We start from the raw sequence: 20,399 nt of genomic DNA on the forward strand, positions 1-20,399 counted from the left end.
ACCGGCTGGCCAAACGGAATGCATCTTTGGTGGTCGCTAAAACAAAAACTCGGGTTTGGGAGGAGTTCGGTGAGGCCATGGAGAAAGACTTCCGGACAGCTTTGAGGAAATTCTGGTCCACATCCGGCGTCTCAGGAGGGGGAAGAAGTGCACTCGGGACGTTGTGAGTCGGTGGGGAGAATACTTCGAAGACCTCCTCAATTCCACGGACACGCCTTCCCATGAGAGGAAGCAGAGTCTGGGTTCTCTAAGGCGGGCTCTCCTATCTCTGGGGTTGAGGTCACTGAGGTGGTTAAAAAGTGCCTCGGTGGCAAGGCCACGGGGGTGGATGAGATTTGCCTGGAGTTCCTAAAGGCTCTGGATGTTGTGGGGCTGTCCTGGTTGACACGCCTCTGAAACATCGCATGGACATCGGGGACAGTGCCTCTGGATTGGCAGACTGGGGTGGTGGCTGGAGGTGTGTTCCAACTACAGGGTGATCACACTCTTCAGCCTCCCTGGTAAGGTCTATTCAGGGGTCTGTCGGGAAGTCGAATCTCAGATTCAGGAGGAGCAGTGTGGTTTTCGTCCTGGCCGTGGAACAGTGGACCATCTCTACACCCTCGGCAGGATCCTCGAGGGTGCATGGGAGTTCGCCCAACCAGTCTACATGTTTTTTGTGGACTTGGTGAAGGCGTTCGACCGTGTCCCTCGGGGAGTCCTGTGGGGGGGTGCTTCGGGAGTATGGGGTACCGAACCCCCTGATACGGGCTGTTCGGTCCTTGTACGACCGTTGTCAGAGTTTGGTCCGCATTGCCGGCAGTAAGTCGGACACGTTTCCGTTGAGGGTCGGACTCCGCTAAGGCTGCCCTTTGTCACCGATTCTGCTCATAACTTTTATGGACAGAAGTTCCATAGGCAGCTGAGGCATAGAGGGGCTCCAGTTTGGTAGCCTCAGAATTGCATTTCTGCTTTCTGCAGATGATGTGGTTCTGTTGGCTTTATCAAGCCGTGATCTCGAACTCTCACTGGAGCGGTTCGCAGCCGAGTGTGAAGCGGCTGGGATGAGAATCAACTCCTCTAAATCTGAGAACATGATCGTCAGTCGGAAAAGGGTGGCGTGCCCTCTCCAGGTCGGGGATGAGATCCTGCCCCAAGTGGAGGAGTTCAAGTATCTAGTGGTCTTGTGAGGGAAGAATGGAACGGGAGATCGACAGGCGGATCGGTGTAGCGTCTGCAGTGATGCGGACTTTGTATCGGTCCGTTGTGGTAAAGAAGGAGCTAAGCCGAAAAGCGAAGCTCTTAATTTACCGGTCGATCTACGTTCCTACCCGCACCTATGGTCACGAGCTGTGGGTCGTGACCGAAAGAACAATATCCCGGATACAAGCGGCCGAAATGAGTTTCCTCCGCAGGGTGTCCGGGCTCTCCCTTAATGAGAGGGTGAGAAGCTTGGTCATCAGGGAAGAGCTCGGAGTAGAGCTGCTGCTCCTCCACATTGAGAGGAGACAAATGAGGTGGCTGGGGCATCTGATTTGGATGCCTCCCGGACGTCTCCCTGGTGAGGTGTTCCAGGCACGTCCCACCAGAAGGAGACCTCGGGGACAGCCCAGGACACGCTGGAGAGACGACTACGTCTATCGGCTGGCCTGGGAACGCCTCCCGGAAGAGCTGGATGAAGTGGCTGGGGAGAGAGAAGTCTGGGCATCCCTGCTAAAACTACTGCCCCTGCGACCCGACCTCTGATAAGCGGTAGAAAATGGATGGATGGATGGATGCCGAAGACGCCAGCCATTCAGGTTAATGGGATAAGGAGGAATCACACAAAAGCAGATCGGCTCGCATAACAATCTGAAAGAACTGTCATATGTGGGTGTTGAGTACAGGGTTTCTCATTTAAAAAAACATAAAACAAAGGTTTTTGGGACATAACCGTTAACGAGACACACAGAGGCACAGCCCTCCTGCTCTAAGCAGGAGCATAAGAGGAAGGGGTTCGAGCAAGTGGGAGGTAGTGAGGGAGAGTGGGGGGGTTTAGAGAGAGATAGAGGAGACAGACAGAAAGACGGTGCATTTAAAGGTACATAACACAAATGAAACTGCTGTGTGTGTGAGGCTTTACGATTTTATGACTATATATATATATAATATACTATATACTTTTTTTTGGGGGGTGAGAACTGGAATGGATTATGTGCATTTTCATTCATTGTAATGAGGAAATATGTTTTGAGATACCAGTTTTTAGATAACAGCATGGTCATTGAACAAATTAAAATAGTTGGTCAAGGCAACACTGTATTTGTAATTCATAATGTAACTTTGGATGAACAAGAGAAGCATGCAGTCATTGTCGCCAAGAAGTACGCAAGCGATGGAAGTACCATGCGACTTATGTCGTGAATGGGAGCAGAGGACAAGCCTCAAAATAAGCCCCTCTGTAGCAGTCCGCTTCTTCCTTGGTTGCTGCTCTATCTCTCACTTTCTTTATGGTTTAGTGATAAAGTACAATATACTGTATGTGCATCCTAAAAAAGCCTATACAGCAGGGGTGTCACTCATTTTTGTTGCGGGCCATGTAGTTACCATCTCCCTTAGGGCTGGACATTGTTAAGAACCTCACGATTCGATTTCAATTCTTTAGGTTGTGATTCGATGCAATATCGATTCTTTAGGGTTACGTTTCAATTCGATATTGATTTAAATGTTCTGATATCAATTCAGTAAGAAGTAAAAATACACACGTAATTGAGAGTAATTTTGACATTTTTTATTTTTAATGCCATGTAAAAATATTGTATATTGCCAAAAGTATTCGCTCACCTGCCTTGACTCAGATATTAATTTAAGTGACATTACTCTCTTAATCCATAGTGTTTAATAGGACATTGGTCCACCCTCTGCAGGTATAACATCTTAAAACGCAATTGTGTATAAACATTGAAAATGTAAAGTGAATCTAAACTTAAATTATTTCCTCTTAGAAATTGTATTAAAAAATGCACAATAATAACATTTGTTCCTTCAGAGTACAAAAGTTAAAATCCGATGACAGCTCTGTATTGGAAAAAGTAAAATGCATGCATACTTAACAATATTTCTTTACTTATTAGGTTTACTATTATTATCTGAAGGGTATTTAAGTAATACCTAATTCAGTAGCATGTTTTTGGCATTGTGAGACAAGCCAGTACCTGTACTTTCTTCAGCAAAGCCCATTAATTTATTGTCTGACAACAACTTCGCTATATTACTCCCTCAGTGTGTGGCTTCTGTGTAGGGGGCTCTAGTCTGCAGAACACTTGACACGAATTCCCACTCGTTAGAAATGAAATGAGACGTGATAATTAAGTACATAGGGGCCAGTCGTTCTTTCTGTCGACTTTAATGACACCAAAACCGCTTAACTCCGTGTACAGTTCCGGGATGGCGACTTCTGGCGTGTTTTCGTGTTCGAATTGCAAATTGTGGTTGGAGTGTCTTTTGTCCATTTCTATGTTTGAGATGCCAATCCAAAATCACCCGAAATGTCAGATTTCTTTATATGTCTGGTGTCCCGTGTCGAGATTATCTTTTTTTTTTTTTTTAATTTATTTTTTTTTTTTTTAAATCGTCATTGTGTGGGGGTCTCTCACAGATAATCTTTGAAGATTTGAAAAATACTTGTGTATACTGGGCTTTAGTCCACACTTGGCATGGCCATCAGCTGCATGTATACAGTAGAGTGGTGCTTTGAGATACGAGTTTTTTTTGTTCTGTGACCATGCTCTTATCTTAAAAAAAAACCCTAACCTCCATTCAAATGAATGGAAATGCAATTAAATAATCCATTCCAGTCCCTCAAAAGACACCGGTTTTTAAAAAACATTTTTGAAAAAGACAGGTTTGTAAACATACATGCAATTCAATCGCCTTTCAGCGAAATTCGACGTTTTTAACTCCAAATAGGCCGTTTATGTGAATCGTATAGATCCGATGAGTTGGGGAGGGTGGGGAGGGAGGTCGCCGTCGCTGTCGTCATAGTTTGTTTCCTACTTCTTGAACGCTGGCAGCTTGCGGTAACTCTACTTTTACTCCATTACAATGATCTAAATGTCGCTCGCTACTTTTGGCCCTGGTTGTGGTCCCAGAGGAAGTGCAAAGCACACGTATCATCGGTGACAAGAACTGATCCACTAGTACATCTTGTATTAATTAGGAAACGCGCCTACAATTATCTAATTAGTTTACGGATGTTAATGTTAAATGTATTAAGCGACGGAGCAATGTTAGGGATTATGTCACAACACAGAATGAACTAACTTCAAATTCAGAAATGGTCAATAAAAACAGAAAAATATTGCACTTAATATTTTGCATTTGGGATTAGCCTTTGAAGTTGGTAATAGTGAAAAATGAAGTGTAACAGACAATGATTTCAGTCAATTATTTTCCAGACTGAGCGTGTTTAAAGAGGAGGATGCTATTCATGTGGCACAGCTTGAAGCAGGCGTCAGATGCAGGGGGAGATGGGCCTTGGCTCAAGTTGGAGGCCAAAACAAAAAAGCAAAGAAATGAGGCAAATTGAGCGGTGTAAATAAATGTTTTTCTGCGTGAAGAGAATTTGTTGATTTTTGTCTTATTGTGCATGTCTGTGTAAAATATAGTCCTAAACAACTATAATAGAAGCGAATGTAAAGATATTAACTGTTTTTAATGAAGTGTAATCAATCCAAAAGTCTCAAACATGCAATGACAAACTGAAGTTTCATTTGTGTTCCTGTACACTTAAATGCGGCGTGCGTGTGTGCGTGCGTGTTGTGTGCGCTTTATTCTTTATTTTTTTTATTTTAATTTTTTTTTTTTTACATTTATCTCACTGTTAGTGTCTTAAATAAAATGCTTTACACAGATACAAAAAAATTTTTTGTAAAAAGGCTTCACTGCAGAAGGCAAGGAAGGGGAGGTATTTGGGGGAGCAAAGCCCTCATGACACCAACATTGGTATAAATATTTTTTTTTTAAGTATATAGACATACAGTAGTACTGTGCAAGTTAGGCCACTGCTGTTGTTTTAATTACCTTTTTCACAGTCATTTTGACATCTTAAAACAGTTGTTAGTTGGACAGGTATACGGATAAATTGTAATTATAGCATTGTTTAAGCAACAAATCTAATGGGATTTAGACTTGGAGTGTTCACAGTTATTGCTTTTAGCTGCAGCATTTTGAGAAGACGTAGTTTTCTAACTAAAAAAACTACAGGATATTTATAGAAATAGTACTTCTTTGCAATGCCTTGAACTCAAGAGCGAATATAAAGCCTGACTCTGCCAAATAACTTTCTGGCAAGAACAACTCGACTTAAATAAATCATGAGCCTTATTTTTGATCATTTGCAGCACTTTTCCCTTCACTATTTTCGTAGCTTTTTTCTGTTTTCTTTTTTTTGCGGCAGTAGCACATAGGCCATTTGTCTGACTACTTGACTACTACCAACTATCTTCTTGTTAGGTTGGATTAAGACTTTTGACAAGTACTTCACAGACCAGACGCAGCATATTTTAAACAACATGGTGGTGAAGCTCGCCGAGGATCCCCGCAGGAAGTTCATCTGGTCTGAGATATCCTTCTTCTCCAAGTGGTGGGAGAGTGCGGATGCACAAAAGCAGGAGGCTGCGCGCAAGTGAGTCACTGCTCAATGAAGCGTTCAATTTTTCAATTCCGCCAGCTAAATCCTAAAACTAGCCGAGATGGTTCTGCTATTTGAGACTCGTACAGTGTTTTGCACAATGCGTTATACACACTTGCAGATTGTGAATATTCTTAAAATAGCCTGTCATCTGGATAATGTGATTCTTGCACTTCAGGGCAGGATTATTTTCACCTTTTTGTAATCCTCTGTTCAACAGACTGATCCTCGAAGGACAGCTAGAATTTGTGACAGGAGGCTGGGTGATGACAGATGAAGCCAACGTTCACTACTTCGCCATGATAGACCAGCTTATTGAGGGACATCAGTGGCTAGAGAGAAACATAGGTGCATTAGATACATTAAAAACGCTCAACTTTATGCTTAAATGTTCTATAGTCTTCCCTCGTGCTGTGAGATAGTTGATCTGTATAACTGTGTCACTCACTAGTGCAACTCTAACCCAGTCAGTGTTTCATTATGAAATTTTGTAAGGCAACATTTAGCTTAAGCTTCTCACCCAACAGTTGTTGACACCTATTCACTGTTCCCTAACGGATGAGAAAGGTATTCCAATTACAAAATACTGCTTTACTGTTCTGTTACAGGGGCAACACCCCACAGCGGATGGGCAATAGACCCCTTTGGTCACAGCTCCACTATGGCCTATGTGCTGAAGAGAGCCAACCTGACTAGCATGCTCATCCAGAGGGTCCACTACTCAGTAAAAAAGCATTTTTCTGCCACACGCAACTTGGAGTTTATGTGGCGGCAGCCCTGGGGTGAGTGCAGCACAGCCAGGATACAGTACATTACAACTTCAGGGAGTTGAACTATCATCATTATTCACCCTAATAATACATGTGGATTGTTAAGTCTGTCCATTTTCCACACCGCTTATCCTCACTAGCTTCCTGAACATAGAAGGACAAAGGCTTTTACTATCAGTCAAATGACCAGCATAATCTAGCAGACTGCTGCTTCCTCTCCGAAGTGCTTTTTCTCATCTGCTGACATTCATGCTTGTCTGAAAAGCTGTACACACAAGCTTCATTCAAGTTTGACAACCAGCAGGGAGCTGAAACAGTGACAAAATAGATCAAATGGTGCAGCAGACTCATCAGAGACTAATGAAATTACCTGCACCAGATCAACAACGAGGTTAAAGAACTGTTACAGTGCAAAGTAAATACAGAAGATGCAAGGAGTAATTTCATTGTACTGGAGATGATTATTCATTCATCTTACGTTCCGCTTATCCTCACTAGGGTCGCGGGCGTGCTGGCGCCTCTCTTAGCTGGCTCTGTGCGAGGCGGGGTACACCCTGAAATGGCCGCCTGCCAATCGCAGGGCACACATAGACAAACAACCATTCGCACTCACATTCATACCTGTGGACAATTTAGGGTCTTCAGTTAACCTACCATGCATGTTTTTGGAATGTCGGAGGAAACCGGACTACCCAGAGAAAACCCACACAGGCACGGGGAGAATATGCAAACTCCACACTGGATTTCAGCCCGGATCCTCAGAACTGTGAGGCAGACGTGCTAACCAGTCGCCCACTGTGCCGCATACACTATGTATTAAGTAAAAGGCTCTGAAATGCTGTTAAACTGTTATTAAAGAAGTTCCCTCAGCATTTTTCCTTATACTGTACTTAAATAAGGGCCTTTTGCTTTAACATAGATCTTCTTTTTCCAAGCTAATATTTTTACTTGTGCCACCTTTACAGACACTGGATCCAATTCAGACATCTTTTGCCACATGATGCCCTTCTACAGCTATGATGTTCCTCATACATGTGGGCCTGATCCAAAGATCTGCTGCCAGTTTGACTTCAAGAGGCTACCTGGTGGTCGAATCAATTGTCCATGGAAAGTGCCACCCAAGACTGTGGTGGAGGAAAATGTAGCAGAGAGGTGAGTCTGCTAAATTGAATTTCTGTTGCAACTTGATATATTAATGAATGATAATTATTTCTCCATACTCATCTCATTTGTGATTTGTCTAATTGGGAACAGTCTGTTGCATAGTTTGTTCTCACAACTTTGTTTCAACTGGACTATTTAGTTTAAATCAGTGGTTCTCTAACTTGTTGTACCACTTAAGAAAATGTACAGTGGGTACGGAAAGTATTCATCCATCCATTTTCTACCGCTTATCCGGGTCGGGTCGCGGGGGCAGTAGCTTCAGCAGGGATGCCCAGACTTCCCTCTCCCCAACCACTTCATCTAGCTCTTCCGGGGGGATCCCGAGGTGTTCCCAGGCCAGCCGAAGGATGTAGTCTCTCCAGCGTGTCCTGGGTCGTCCCCCGGGGTCTCCTCCCGGTGGGACATGCCCGGAACACCTCACCAGGGAGGCGTCCGGGAGGCATCCGAATCAGATGCCCCAGCCACCAAATCTGGCTCCTCTCAATGCGGAGGAGCAGCGGCTCTACTCTGTGGAAAGTATTCAGACCCCCTTAAATTTTTCAGTCTTTGTTATATTGCAGCCATATATTGCCAAAATCATTTTTTTTCCCAGCCATTTGCTAAAATCATTTCAGTTATTTTTTTTTCTCATTAATGTACACACAGCACCCCATATTGACAGAAAAAAACTGAATTGTTGAAATTTTTGCAGATTTATTAAAAAACAAAAACTGAAATATCACACTGCCATAAGTATACAGACACCTTTGCTCAGTATTTAGTAGAAGCACCCTTTTGAGCTAATACAGCCATGAGTCTTTTTAGGAATGATGCAGGATCCAGGTCGGGCAACAACAACATCCAATTGTTGACCACCTCCAAGGGACACACCCACTGACACTGTTGAGAGAGATCATTTTCTCCGCGAACTAGTTCAAAGTTCAGTTCATTGTTCCAAAAATGAGCTCGTTCAGAATTCAAAATTTTGAACTGAGTTCCCTGTTCCAAAGATGAACTAGTTCATAGTTTCTTTATTTTTCAATGCTGTCTGGTGCTGACGGGCTATTACCCTCAAAATATTGCCATTTAATTTCCCCATTGTTGTCACCTATTCAGGCCACACTAGTAGCCAGCTGCAGCTTTCACGCTACAATCTCAAAAACATGAAATACTTGATGCTTGGATGGTCTTTTTTTATATATATATATATTTTTTTTATATATTGACTATATTAAAGGATTTTATCTTATCTAGTCTTCTATTACAAAACAAAATATATTCCATATTGTGACAGTGTGTAATTTTCCCAACAAAGAACACATTCCCTCCCATTTATGGAGTGTCCCTGAACGCACCTCGCACATATAAAACATGCATGGCGGCCTCACTGAATAGGTTGCCAAATACGGTGTTTATCCCCTGACATATGAAGGCTCGTATACAGACCCTTTCCCAAAAATTTGAATATCATGAAAAAGTTCATTTCCATAATTTCCATTCAAAAAGTTAAACTTTCATAGATTATAGATGCAGGGCCCACAAATTAAACAATTTCAAGTATTTATTTGTGTATTTTTACATAATTTGGGCTTCCAGCTCATAAAACCCTTCGTGGGTTAAAAACCCACAAAATCAGGAATTCCAAAAATTAGAATACTGTGAAGAAATCATCCCAAATTTTGGAGGCCATACATGTTTTCAACTGAGTGTCACACACTAATCATCTACTAAACTCAAAAGCACCTTCACAGATTTCCCTAGGTATCATTAAATTGCTTCAGTTGGGCTGTGTTCAGATGTTTTTTTGTCCTCGAATTCCCTAACAAAACCTGGCATTTTGAATGAAAATGCACTTTTGTTCGAAAACTGCTCAGACGCCAGAATGAGTGTGTTCTCAATAAGGTTCATCAGGCAGAAATGAACTTCAGTTTACGTTTGTCCAAAATATGAACTAGTTCATGAACTTTCATTTATTGAATTCATTGAGGTACAACACTGCCCACCGAGTCATAAATAAGGAGACGCCCACACCTAATATTTAGAACTGAAGAAGCCTTTTGGATTAAAGATGAAATTTATTCAACAAACAAGAACAGTCCAGTTGCCTTGAGTCAACCTTTGCAGATTACCATGACCTGGATGACTGAGAATCTACACAGACATTAACATTGTAAACCATTATAACATTATGCAGATTCACTGTGCTTAAATATAGGCAAAAAAAACCTTGAATGGTTCAATTAAAATTGATCTTAAAAATGTAATGCAATGGATTACACTAAAAAGTTAAATACAACTGAACTGTACTTTGGCAGTGACTCGCATACCACTACAGGGAGTCTGCGACTCACGAGTGGTATTAGAGAAAACCAGGCACTGCTAATCACCTGTCCAATACAGTCCCAACAGTGAAGCATGGTGTTGTATTAGCTCAAAAGTACCCACTGTATATAGACAGGTGTGTGGCTTTCCTAATCAAGTCCAATCAGTATAATAAAACACAGCTGGACTCCAATGAAGGTGAAGAACCATCTCAAGGATGATCTGAAGAAATGGACAGCACCCAAGTTAAATGAGTGTCATAGAAAAGGGTCTGAATACTTATGGCTGTGTGATATTTCCGTTTTTCTTTCTTAATAAATCTGCCAAAATTTCAACAATTATTTTTTTTCTGTCAATATGGGGTGCTGTGTGTACATTGAGGGGAAAAAAAGAACTTTTTTTTAGCAAATGGCTGCAATATAACAAAGATTGAAAAATTTAAGGGGGTCTGAATAGTATGTGAAACGGGCTCCCAGTTCCCTTGTCGTAACTGTACTGCGTTCAATCGTATGCAGCACAATATGCTGGCCTTGGTCTTTTGATTTCCTCGCTGGAATGCAACGTGCAATGCAGTGACTTTGACCTCGCTAGTTTAGCTTCATGGAGCTGAAAATGGCAGTGTCGTATCTACCAATACATACCTTTCGGTGGTGGCTTTGGTCTCACAGGACTGGTCCGTCGTGGAGGTCACGCCTGCTCGTGGCCTGGCGGACTTGCGTTTCTCTCTTGTAGTTATTTGGGATTCTTGTGGGTTTTGCGTTTGCAGCATTTTTCCTTTGCTGTTGTTTTTTATGATTACAAAAATTTTAGCTTTCAGCATTTTTATTTTGCGGTTGTTTTCTGTGATTGCAGCATTTTTATTTTGCTTTTTTTATGATTGCAACATTTTTTTCTTGCAGCATTTTTCTTTTGCAGTAGTTTTATGTGCTTGTGTGTTTTTCATCTTGCGTCATTCCTGCTATGGCGCATGAGGCCGTTTGTAGTGCTTTTGCCCCCGTCAGCCAATGTACTATTCTCCTTGAATAGCAGGGGTCCACTGTGCCACACATGGAGAATCACTTATTTTCTGGAGAACAACTGCATTCAGCATACCGGACCGACTATTGTATGTCCAAAAAACATACAATAGTCCAAAAAAGTATGTCCAAAAAACAAGGAATTTGTCTCCGGTAATTGGAGCCGCTCTAGTACGACGACAGAGTCAATTGACAGAGAACACTTTTGAGACATAAAGACATTGACAAAAAAAAAACAGTCACTGAGCAATAAAGGGTTGCTAGTTATCTGGTAATCAGAATCAGAATCATCTTTATTTGCCAAGTATGTCCAAAACACACAAGGAATTTGTCTCCGGTAGTTGGAGCTGCTCTAGTACAACAGAGAGTCAATTTACAGAACACTTTGGAGACAAAGACATTGACAAAAAACAATTGTGCAAAAAGATGCAGAGTCCTCTAGCACTTAGAGCAGTTCGAATTACTAATATTACAATAGTCCGGTGCAATGACCATTGTGCAAAGGGCGCCGAGACTTCAAGCGAGTAGTGCGATAATTTGGGACAATGTTGATTGTGCAAATGTTGCAGATACTCCTCAGTCAGTGTGCAAATGGAGCAGATGCTACTCTGGCATGATATGCAAGTATTGGTCAACAACAAATATGCAAATAGTGCAGCGTGGCGAGATTACTACAGTGAGTGCATGAGTAATACATAATTGGCCCGACAGAAATGTGACAACAAACTCAAGACAAAAAAATTGCCAGCATGTTGCAATGGAATTGTAGGTTAGGTGTTTAAGAAGTTGATCACAAGAGGGAAGACGCTGTTGGAATGTCTGCTATTTCTAGTTTGCATTGATCGGTAGCGCCTACCTGAGGGAAGGAGCTGGAAGAGCTGGTGACCGGGATGTGGAGGCTCTGAGAGGATTTTGCACACTCCTGTCTTAGTTCTGGCAGCGTGCAAGTCCTCAAGGGTGGGTAGGGGGCTACCGCCAATCCTTTCAGCAGTTTTGATTGTCCGTTGCAGTCGGAGTTTGTCCTTTTTTATAGCAGCACCAGACTGTGATGGAAGAACACAGGACTGATTCGATGACCGCTGTGTAGAACTGCCTCAGCAGCTCCTGTGGCAGGCCATGCTTTCTCAGAAGCCGCAGGAAGTCCAAGTCCTGTAGGCACAATAGGTGGCTTTTGGGAGCTATACAGTGGGGCAAAAAAGATTTAGTCAGCCACCAATTGTGCAAGTTCTCCCACTAAAAATGACAGGTCTTTAATTTTTATCATAGGTATACCTCACCTATGAGAGACAAAATGAGAAAAAAAAATCCAGAAAATTACATTGATTTTTAAAGAATTTATTAGCAAATTATGGTGGAAAATAAGTGTTTGGTCACCGACAACCAAGCAAGATTTCTGGCTCTCACAGACCTGTAACTTCTTCAAGAGGCTCCTCTGTCCTCCACTCGTTACCTGTATTAATAGCACCTGTTTGAAGTCGTTATCAGTATAAAAGACACCTGTGCACAACCTCAAACAGTCACAGTCCAAACTACACTATGGCCAAGACCAAAGAGCTGTTAAAGGACACCAGAAACAAAATTGTAGACCTGCATCAGGCTGGGAAGACTGAATCTGCAATAGGTAAGCAGCTTGGTGTGACGAAATCAACTGTGGGAGCAATTATTAGAAAATGGAAGACATACAAGACCACTGATAATCTCCCTCGATCTGGGGCTCCACGCAAGGTCTCACCCCGTGTGGTCAAAACGATCACAAGAATGGTGAAGAAAAATCCCAGAACCACAAGGGGGGGCCTAGTGAATGACCTGCAGGGAGCTGGGACCAACGTAACAAAGGCTACCATCAGTAACACACTACACCGCCAGGGACTCAAATCCTACAGTGCCAGACGTGTCCCCCTGCTTAAGCCAGAACCTGTCTAGGTCCATCTGAAGTTTGCTAGAGAGCATTTGGATGATCAAGAAGACGATTGGGAGAACGTCATATGGTCAGATAAAAACAAAATAGAACTTTTTGGTAAAAACTCAACTTATTGTGTTTGGAGGAAGAAGAATGCTGAGTTGCATCCAAAGAACACCATACGTACTGTGAAGCATGGGGGTGGAAACATCATGCTTTGGGGCTGTTTTTCTGCAAAGGGACCAGGACGACTGATCTGTGGAAAGGAAAGAATGAATGGGCCCATGTGTCATGAGATTTTGAGTGAAAACCTCCTTCCATCAGCAAGGGCATTGAAGATGAAATGTGGCTGGGTCTTTCAGCATGACAATGATCCCAAACACACCGCCCGGGCAACGAAGGAGTAGAAGCTTGTAAGAAGCATTTCAAGGTCCTGTAGTGGCCTAGCCAGTCTCCAGATGTCAACCCCATAGAAGATCTTTGGAGGGAGTTGAAAGTCTGTGTTACCCAGCGACAGCCCCCAAATATCACTGCTCTAGAGGAGATCTGCATGGAGGAATGGGCCAAAATACCAGCAACTGTGTGTGAAAACCTTGTGAAGACTTAACAGAAAATGTTTGACCTCTGTCATTGCCAATAAAGGGTATACAGTGGGTACAGGAAGTATTCAGACCCCCTTAAATTTGTCACTCTTTGTTATATTGGAGCCATTTGCTAAAATCATTTAAGTTCATTTTTTTTCTCAACGTACACACAGCACCCCATATTGACAGAAAAAAATTTAATCGTTGAAGTTTTTGCAGATTTATTAAAAAAGAAAAACTCAAATATCACACAGCCATAAGTATTCAGACCCTTTGCTCAGTATTTAGTAGAAGCACCTTTTTAAGCTAATACGGCCATGAGTCTTTTTGGGAATGATGCAACAAGTTTTTCATATCTGGATTTGGGGATCCTCTCCAGTTCTGTCAGGTTGGATGGTGAACCTTGGTGGACAGCCATTTTTGGGTCTCTCCAGAGATGCTCAAAGTCAGGGCTCAGGCTGGGCCATTCAAGAACAGTCACGGAGTTGGTCTGAAGCCACTCCTTCGTTATTTTCGCTGTGCGCTTAGGGTCATTGTCTTGTTGGAAGATGAACCTTCGGCACAGTCTGAGGTCCTGAGCACTCTAGAGAAGGTTTCGTCCAGGATATCCCTGTACTTGGCCGCATTCATCTTTCCTTCGATTGCAACAAGTCGTCCTGTCCCTGCAGCTGTAAAACACCCCCACAGCATGATGCTGCCACCACCATGATTCACTGTTGACTGTATTGGACAGGTGATGAGCGGTGCCTGGTTTTCTCCACACATACCGCTTAGAATTAAGGCCAAAAAGCTCTATCTTGGTCTCATCAGACCAGAGAATCTTATTTCTCACCATCTTTGAGTCCTTCGGGTGTTTTTTTTTTTTTTAGGAAACTCCATGTGGGCTTTCATGTGTCTTGCACTGAGGAGAGGCTTCTGTCGGGCCACTCTGCCATAAAGCCCTGACTGGTGGAGGGCTGCAGTGATGGTTGACTTTCTAGAACATTCTCCCATCTCCCAACTGCATCTCTAGAGCTCAGCCACAGTGCTCTTTGGGTTCATCTTTACCTCTTTTCCCCGATTGCTCAGTTTGGCTGAACGGCCAGCTCTAGGAAGGTTTCTGGTCATCCCAAATGTCTATTTAAGGATTATGAAGCCCACTGTGCTCTTAGGTACCTTAAACGCAGCAGTGATTTGGCCAGATCTGTGCCTTGCCCCAATTCTGTCTCTGAGCTTTTCAGGCAGTTCCTTTGACCTCATGATTCTCATTTGCTCTGACATGCACTGTGCGCTGTAAGGTCTTATATAGACAGGTGTGTGGCTTTCCTAATCTAGTCCAATCAGTATAATCAAACACAGCTGGACTCCAATGAAGGTGTAGAACCATCTCAAGGATGATCAGAAGAAATGCAGCTCTGGCTTGACCGAGTTAAATATGAATGTCATAGCAAAGGGTCTGAATACTTACGGCTGTGTGATATTTCAGTTTTTCTTTAATAAATCTGCAAAAATTTCAACAATTTGTTTTTTTTCTGTCAATATGGGGTGCTGTGTGTACATTAATGGGGCGAAAGTGAACTTAAATGATTTTAGCAAATGGCTGCAACAAAACAAAACGTGAAAAATTTAAGGGGGTCTGAATACTTTCCGTACCCACTGTATTGACCAAATGCTTATCTTCCACCATTATTTGCTAATAAATTCTTTCAAAATCAGACTGTGATTTTCTGCATTTTTTTTTTCTTTCTCATTTTGTCTTTCATAGGTGAGGTATACCTATGATGAAAATTACAGGCCTCCCTCATCTTTTTAAGTGGGAGAACTTGCACAAATGGTGGCTGACTAAATAGTTTTTTGCCTCACTGGAAATAACCTTTCTGAGTGCACGTCACGGGAGATAATGGCAAATATCTCCCACGTATTGTGTACCGTATTTTTCGGACTATAAAGCACACTGGATTATAAAGGCACACTATCAATGAATGTGTATATTTTCAAACATCAGGCGCACCAGATTATAAGCCGCATTAAGCGAACCAAAACAGTCAGATAAGTCACTTATACACACACCATAATATTATGTTGAAGCACAGTCAGTATTACTCCACGAGGCTCCTCACTACAGTAGCTGTAATGCTCCAACAATCTGGCTTCGTAGTTTACCAAAGTCATACTAAAACATTTTTACAGATTTTTTGAGCACCGTGTATAAACAATAATACATCTAATAATTCTGTAGAAAGCTGGTGTTGAAGACTGCACTGGGTGTCTGCTTCATTGTTTTTTTTCTTCTAATTCAGGGCACAACTCCTCCTGGATCAGTATCGCAAAAAGTCCAAACTTTACCGGAGCAAGGTGCTTCTCATCCCTCTGGGGGATGACTTCCGTTACGACAAGCCCTTGGAGTGGGACCAGCAGTATATCAACTATCAGAAGCTCTTCGATTACATGAATTCCCACCCTGAGATGCATGTCAAGGTGAGAAAGTAGTTTGGTAACTGTCAAGTATTTGAATGTACAGTAAAAACGTTTAGATCGTAATGAATAATTATAACAGTAATCAGTATTTAAGCTTGCTGAGGAACCAGAAGATGTCATAGCTCAGTGTTTAGTTCAGAGCCCAGAAAGTCTTACACATTTTTCTTTTTGTGCTGTTCAGCGTTTTGTTTAAGTAAGGTATTTTCTTTGGTTTGACTTTTTCACGCATCTCTGCCTACTCCTTTAGGCTCAGTTTGGAACTCTAACAGACTACTTCAATGCGCTGTATAAGTCCTATGGAGTGGCCCAAGGATCCCGACCTGCAGACTTTCCTGTGCTCAGTGGGGATTTCTTTGCCTATGCGGACCGCGAAGACCACTACTGGACTGGTTACTTTACATCCCGGCCCTTTTATAAGAGCTTGGATCGTGTCATCGAGTCACACCTTAGGTTGGGCAGCTTCATTTGCACATCACATCACCTCACTCTCACCTACAACCTGTGCTTTGCGTGTGTTAGCTGTCCAACAAGAAAAAAAATTCTTTGCATGCACTGCAGACAAACTTTACGTGTGCCACACACATCGTTCCTATCTTACATAGACAGACATAGATTAGATGGTATGACCCTGGAATGTTTCCTATTTTGTCAGTTTTGTGTTCTGTTCTTTGGCAAGGAAATAAATCTAGCCCTCAGTAGACAAAGGTGGGTAGAGTACCTTTTCTTCTTAACATAAATACTCAAGAAAAAGTATGATGCATTAAAACTGCTCTGACAAGTACAATTTGTCCAAATGCTACTTGAGTAACTGTATCGGAGTAAATGTAGTGTGTTCCTACCCATGTCATTAGACCACCGACTCAGGAACTGCACAAATTTAAAACAACCAGTGCGTCAGCTACTGTAAACCTTCCTATATATGTACCTGTTCTTTTCATGAATATTCATAAATTGTTCACCCAAAATTAAGGACAATGTTAGGATATTTCCAAGAAAAAAAAAAAAAAAAAATCGGTTATCTTTTCACTTCACTGATGCACAAAAATGCCCATCACTTAAATAGTTTTTGTATAATCCCTTTTTTACAAGCCTTGCTGCACCTATCCTTTGCAGGTTTAAAAGGTACAAAGGTAGTCCTGATAAGAAAATGTGGTTTGGAACATCAGTGTGTATGGTTTAAATGTGATGGGCCAGTTAAAGAAATGTGAATTCTCAGTTTAACAAAAGTGTAATATTATCCTTTTGGTTATAGAGTATAGGAGAACAAACCTCTGTTTCTTATTATTGCAATGTTATTCATCTTTCAGGGGAGCTGAGATCCTTTACAGCTTGGCAGTTGCCAATGCCCGAAACATGGGCATGGAAGGACGCTATCCAGTCTCAGATTACGCCCTGCTCGTTGACGCCAGGCGCTCTGTGGGCCTTTTCCAGCATCACGATGGCATCACTGGCACTGCGAAGGAGAATGTTGTCGTTGACTATGGCACCAGGTAGGAAATGACAGTGGCCTTGATAGCTAAATTAGATGAGTAGATAAGATTAGATGCGATAGACAAGTTTCCCCAGGTGGGCATTGCAAAAGAGAATCTGTTCTCAATTGCGTTGCCTGGATAAATAAAGGTTAAATAGATAAATAAAAAAACAAGTTATTGTATGAAATAATCATTTAATTCTCCATCTTTGTGGCAGCTACTTGCCAGTTTGATACCGGAGGGCAAAATAGCAAAATAACATGCCATCTGCTGTTGACTGCTTGGTGTGAGCCATTGTCTCCTCCCCTCCATAGATTATTGCGCTCACTCATTGGCCTGAAGCGAGTGATCATCAACGCTGCTCATTTCCTGGTGATGAAGAACAAAGAGTTTTATCGCTTCTACCAGACCGAGCCTTTCCTGGAGACGGTAAGAAGAAAGATGTAGGGTTTTGCCGGCAGGGCAATAACCCATTTCTAATTACATTTTATTGACTTGGTGTTTAGCACTACAGTGACACACAGGTTAGTACTGCTGCCTCATAGTAAGAATGGTTCAAATCTGGGCTGAGGCCTTGTGTGTGGTGTTTTCTTCTCTCTATGCTTGTGTGGGTATTCTCTTGGTTTGTTCTCCTAGTCCTGCTTGTGTGGGTATTCTCTTGGTTTGTTCTCCTAGTCAAAAATCATTTAGATTAGGTCAATTGAAGATGCTAAATTGCCCTTTTGTTAATGAGAGTGTAAATGGTCTGCTCTGTAATTTATTGTCCACCTCAGCTTGGATAAACTCCAGCTGTGAGCCTGAACAAGATGAGAAAATGGGTTGATGGATTTTTTTGTTCCTGTGTGTTTCATTGTGTAGGATGACAGGCGTGCTACTCAGGATTCTCTACCTCAGCGCACTTTAATCGAGCTGGATCCAGCAGGGCCAAGGTAGGACCTACATAATTTTTATCATCACGCCATCTTTCCTTAGCTCCTTCAACCCAAGAGACTGATTACTTTTTTTCCTTGCTGCTGTCAGGTACTTGGTCCTGTTCAACCCGGTTGAGCAGGAGCGGCTGTGTGCTGTGACTGTGTTGGTCAACACCGTCAAGGTGAGGGTGCTCACTGAAGATGGACAGACTCTCCCTGTGCAGCTGAGCGCTCAGTGGAGCTCGGCAAGTCAAATGAGCGCAGAAGTGTTTGAGGTGAGAGATGACTTTGCATAAATCTTATTTATTGTACTCCTATGCTCGGCCTAGTTTTTTGTTAGCTCTGCAGAATGAAATGTCTTAACAGCACTGCTTCATTATCAAACGTGTTTTGTCAGAACTTAGTATCTACTAGTATCAGTACCAGCTTCTATTTTAAGCAGCACAGATCATCAAACAAATGTAAATATCAGACTAATATAAACGAAGTGAACTTAAAATGCTGTTTTAAAATGCTGTTTTAAAATTATTTCATTTATTGATTGAATGTGACAGTGGTGTTCTGCCTCATCTGACTGCGAGTTGCACGCCGTTGTTTCTGCCATGCTTCACGTAAATGAGTCACTTTGAAAACTGTGGGTGGATCTCATGTCTCTTAATTGGAACATTCCTCTCTCCTCTGTTTTGACCTCGACCTCGATATTGTGGATCGAGCATCGAATAGGATCCACAGATGAGCTAAAATCAAAGAACAAGTGAATGTTCCCTTTGTGGAAGTCTTTGAGCTGCTCAGCCAGCTTGATCGTAAACAGAGCAGGACTTAAAATTACATATTATTTTCGTTTAAAATATACATTTTTCTGTTTTATTTTAGGCAGTATTTGATTCTGAAATTATTTAATTATACTGGCTCATTGTTACTACGCAATAAAACTGTAATAATTAGGATGTAATTTTGTCAAATCCATTTGGCCACATCAGGAAATTGAAAAGGTTTTCTGTGTTTTGCATGAGCAACATATCACCATTATATATATATATATATATATATATATATATATATATTTAGTTCCTACAAATGAGCTGAGTGTGGTGGGCGGGCTGGCTGTGACAGGATGGTGACACCCACTCACGATCAGAGTTCTGAAAAGTGCGCCTTGATCATATTTGACTTCAATCCAATTCCACTTGAAAAATGAAGCGTGTTGTGGTTGTAATCAGACACAGAGACGACTGATTTATGACGCCTGTCAATGATGGGATGTCATCTTTAATTGCCAATCTGATTTCTCCATACATTTGTCCCACATCCGCGCTCCTCTGTTGTTCTCCTCATAAACATATATATATATATATATACGTCTGTTTCTCCTCGTCTCCGCAGTGGGATCTGTGGTGGGAGGCGCTAACATTTAACATGTAAACAAAGGAGGGAGGAACAACCCATCCATCCATTGTCTTCCGCTTAGCCGAGGTCGGGTCGCGGGGGCAGTAGCTTCAGCAGGGAAGCCCAGACTTCCTGCTCCACAGCCACTTCCTTCAGCTCTTCTGAGGGGATCCAGAGGTGTTCCTAGGCAAGCCGAGAGACGTAGTCTCTCCAGCGTGTCCTGGGGCGTTCCCGGGATCTCCTCCCGGTGGGACGTGCCCGGAACAACTCACCAGGGAGGCGTCCGGGAGGCATCCTAAACAGATGCCCGAGCCACCTCATCTGTCTCCTCTCAATGCGGAGGAGCAGCAGCTCTACTCTGAGCCCTTTCCAGATGACCGAGCTTCTCACCTCTCTCTCTAAGGGACCCACAGCTCGTGACCATAGGTGAGGGTAGGAACGTAGATTGACCGGTAAATAGAGAGCTTTGCCTTTCGGCTTAGCTCCTTCTTCACCACAACGGACCGATACAAAGTCAGACTTTGTGGTCGTGTCATCGGACTTGCGGCAGCATGTCTTGGACACTTGGGTGAAGAGAAGGGCGGCGCTGTCAACTGATCACCACGTGGTGGTGAGTTGGCTCCGATGGTGGGGGAAGATGCCGGTCCGACCTGGTAGGCCCAAACGTATTGTGAGGGTCTGACTGTTATTTGTGCCTATGCACCAAACAGCAATTCAGAGTACCCACCCTACTTGGAGTCCTTGGAGAGCGCTCCCGCTGGGGGCCTTCAATGCTCACGTGGGCAATG

At 42.6% G+C, this 20,399-nt stretch overlaps 1 protein-coding gene across 4 annotated transcripts in view; it reads left to right on the top strand.

Annotated features, from left to right (window-relative positions):
- man2a2 (mannosidase, alpha, class 2A, member 2) overlaps positions 1 to 20,399 on the top strand; it is a 57,806-nt gene that overhangs the window by 15,082 nt on the left and 22,325 nt on the right. For all 4 annotated transcript variants that reach the window (XM_061772853.1, XM_061772852.1, XM_061772854.1 and 1 more), the window contains 10 exons: positions 5,473 to 5,644; positions 5,871 to 5,998; positions 6,259 to 6,432; positions 7,386 to 7,572; positions 15,665 to 15,842; positions 16,090 to 16,292; positions 17,150 to 17,332; positions 17,629 to 17,743; positions 18,173 to 18,243; positions 18,335 to 18,500. In XM_061772853.1, coding sequence (XP_061628837.1) covers positions 5,473 to 5,644; positions 5,871 to 5,998; positions 6,259 to 6,432; positions 7,386 to 7,572; positions 15,665 to 15,842; positions 16,090 to 16,292; positions 17,150 to 17,332; positions 17,629 to 17,743; positions 18,173 to 18,243; positions 18,335 to 18,500 — 1,577 coding nt within the window. The remainder of the gene's footprint in view (positions 1 to 5,472; positions 5,645 to 5,870; positions 5,999 to 6,258; positions 6,433 to 7,385; positions 7,573 to 15,664; positions 15,843 to 16,089; positions 16,293 to 17,149; positions 17,333 to 17,628; positions 17,744 to 18,172; positions 18,244 to 18,334; positions 18,501 to 20,399) is intronic.

Source organism: Phyllopteryx taeniolatus, chromosome 5 (assembly GCF_024500385.1).
Source record: "Phyllopteryx taeniolatus isolate TA_2022b chromosome 5, UOR_Ptae_1.2, whole genome shotgun sequence".
NCBI lineage: Eukaryota > Metazoa > Chordata > Actinopteri > Syngnathiformes > Syngnathidae > Phyllopteryx > Phyllopteryx taeniolatus.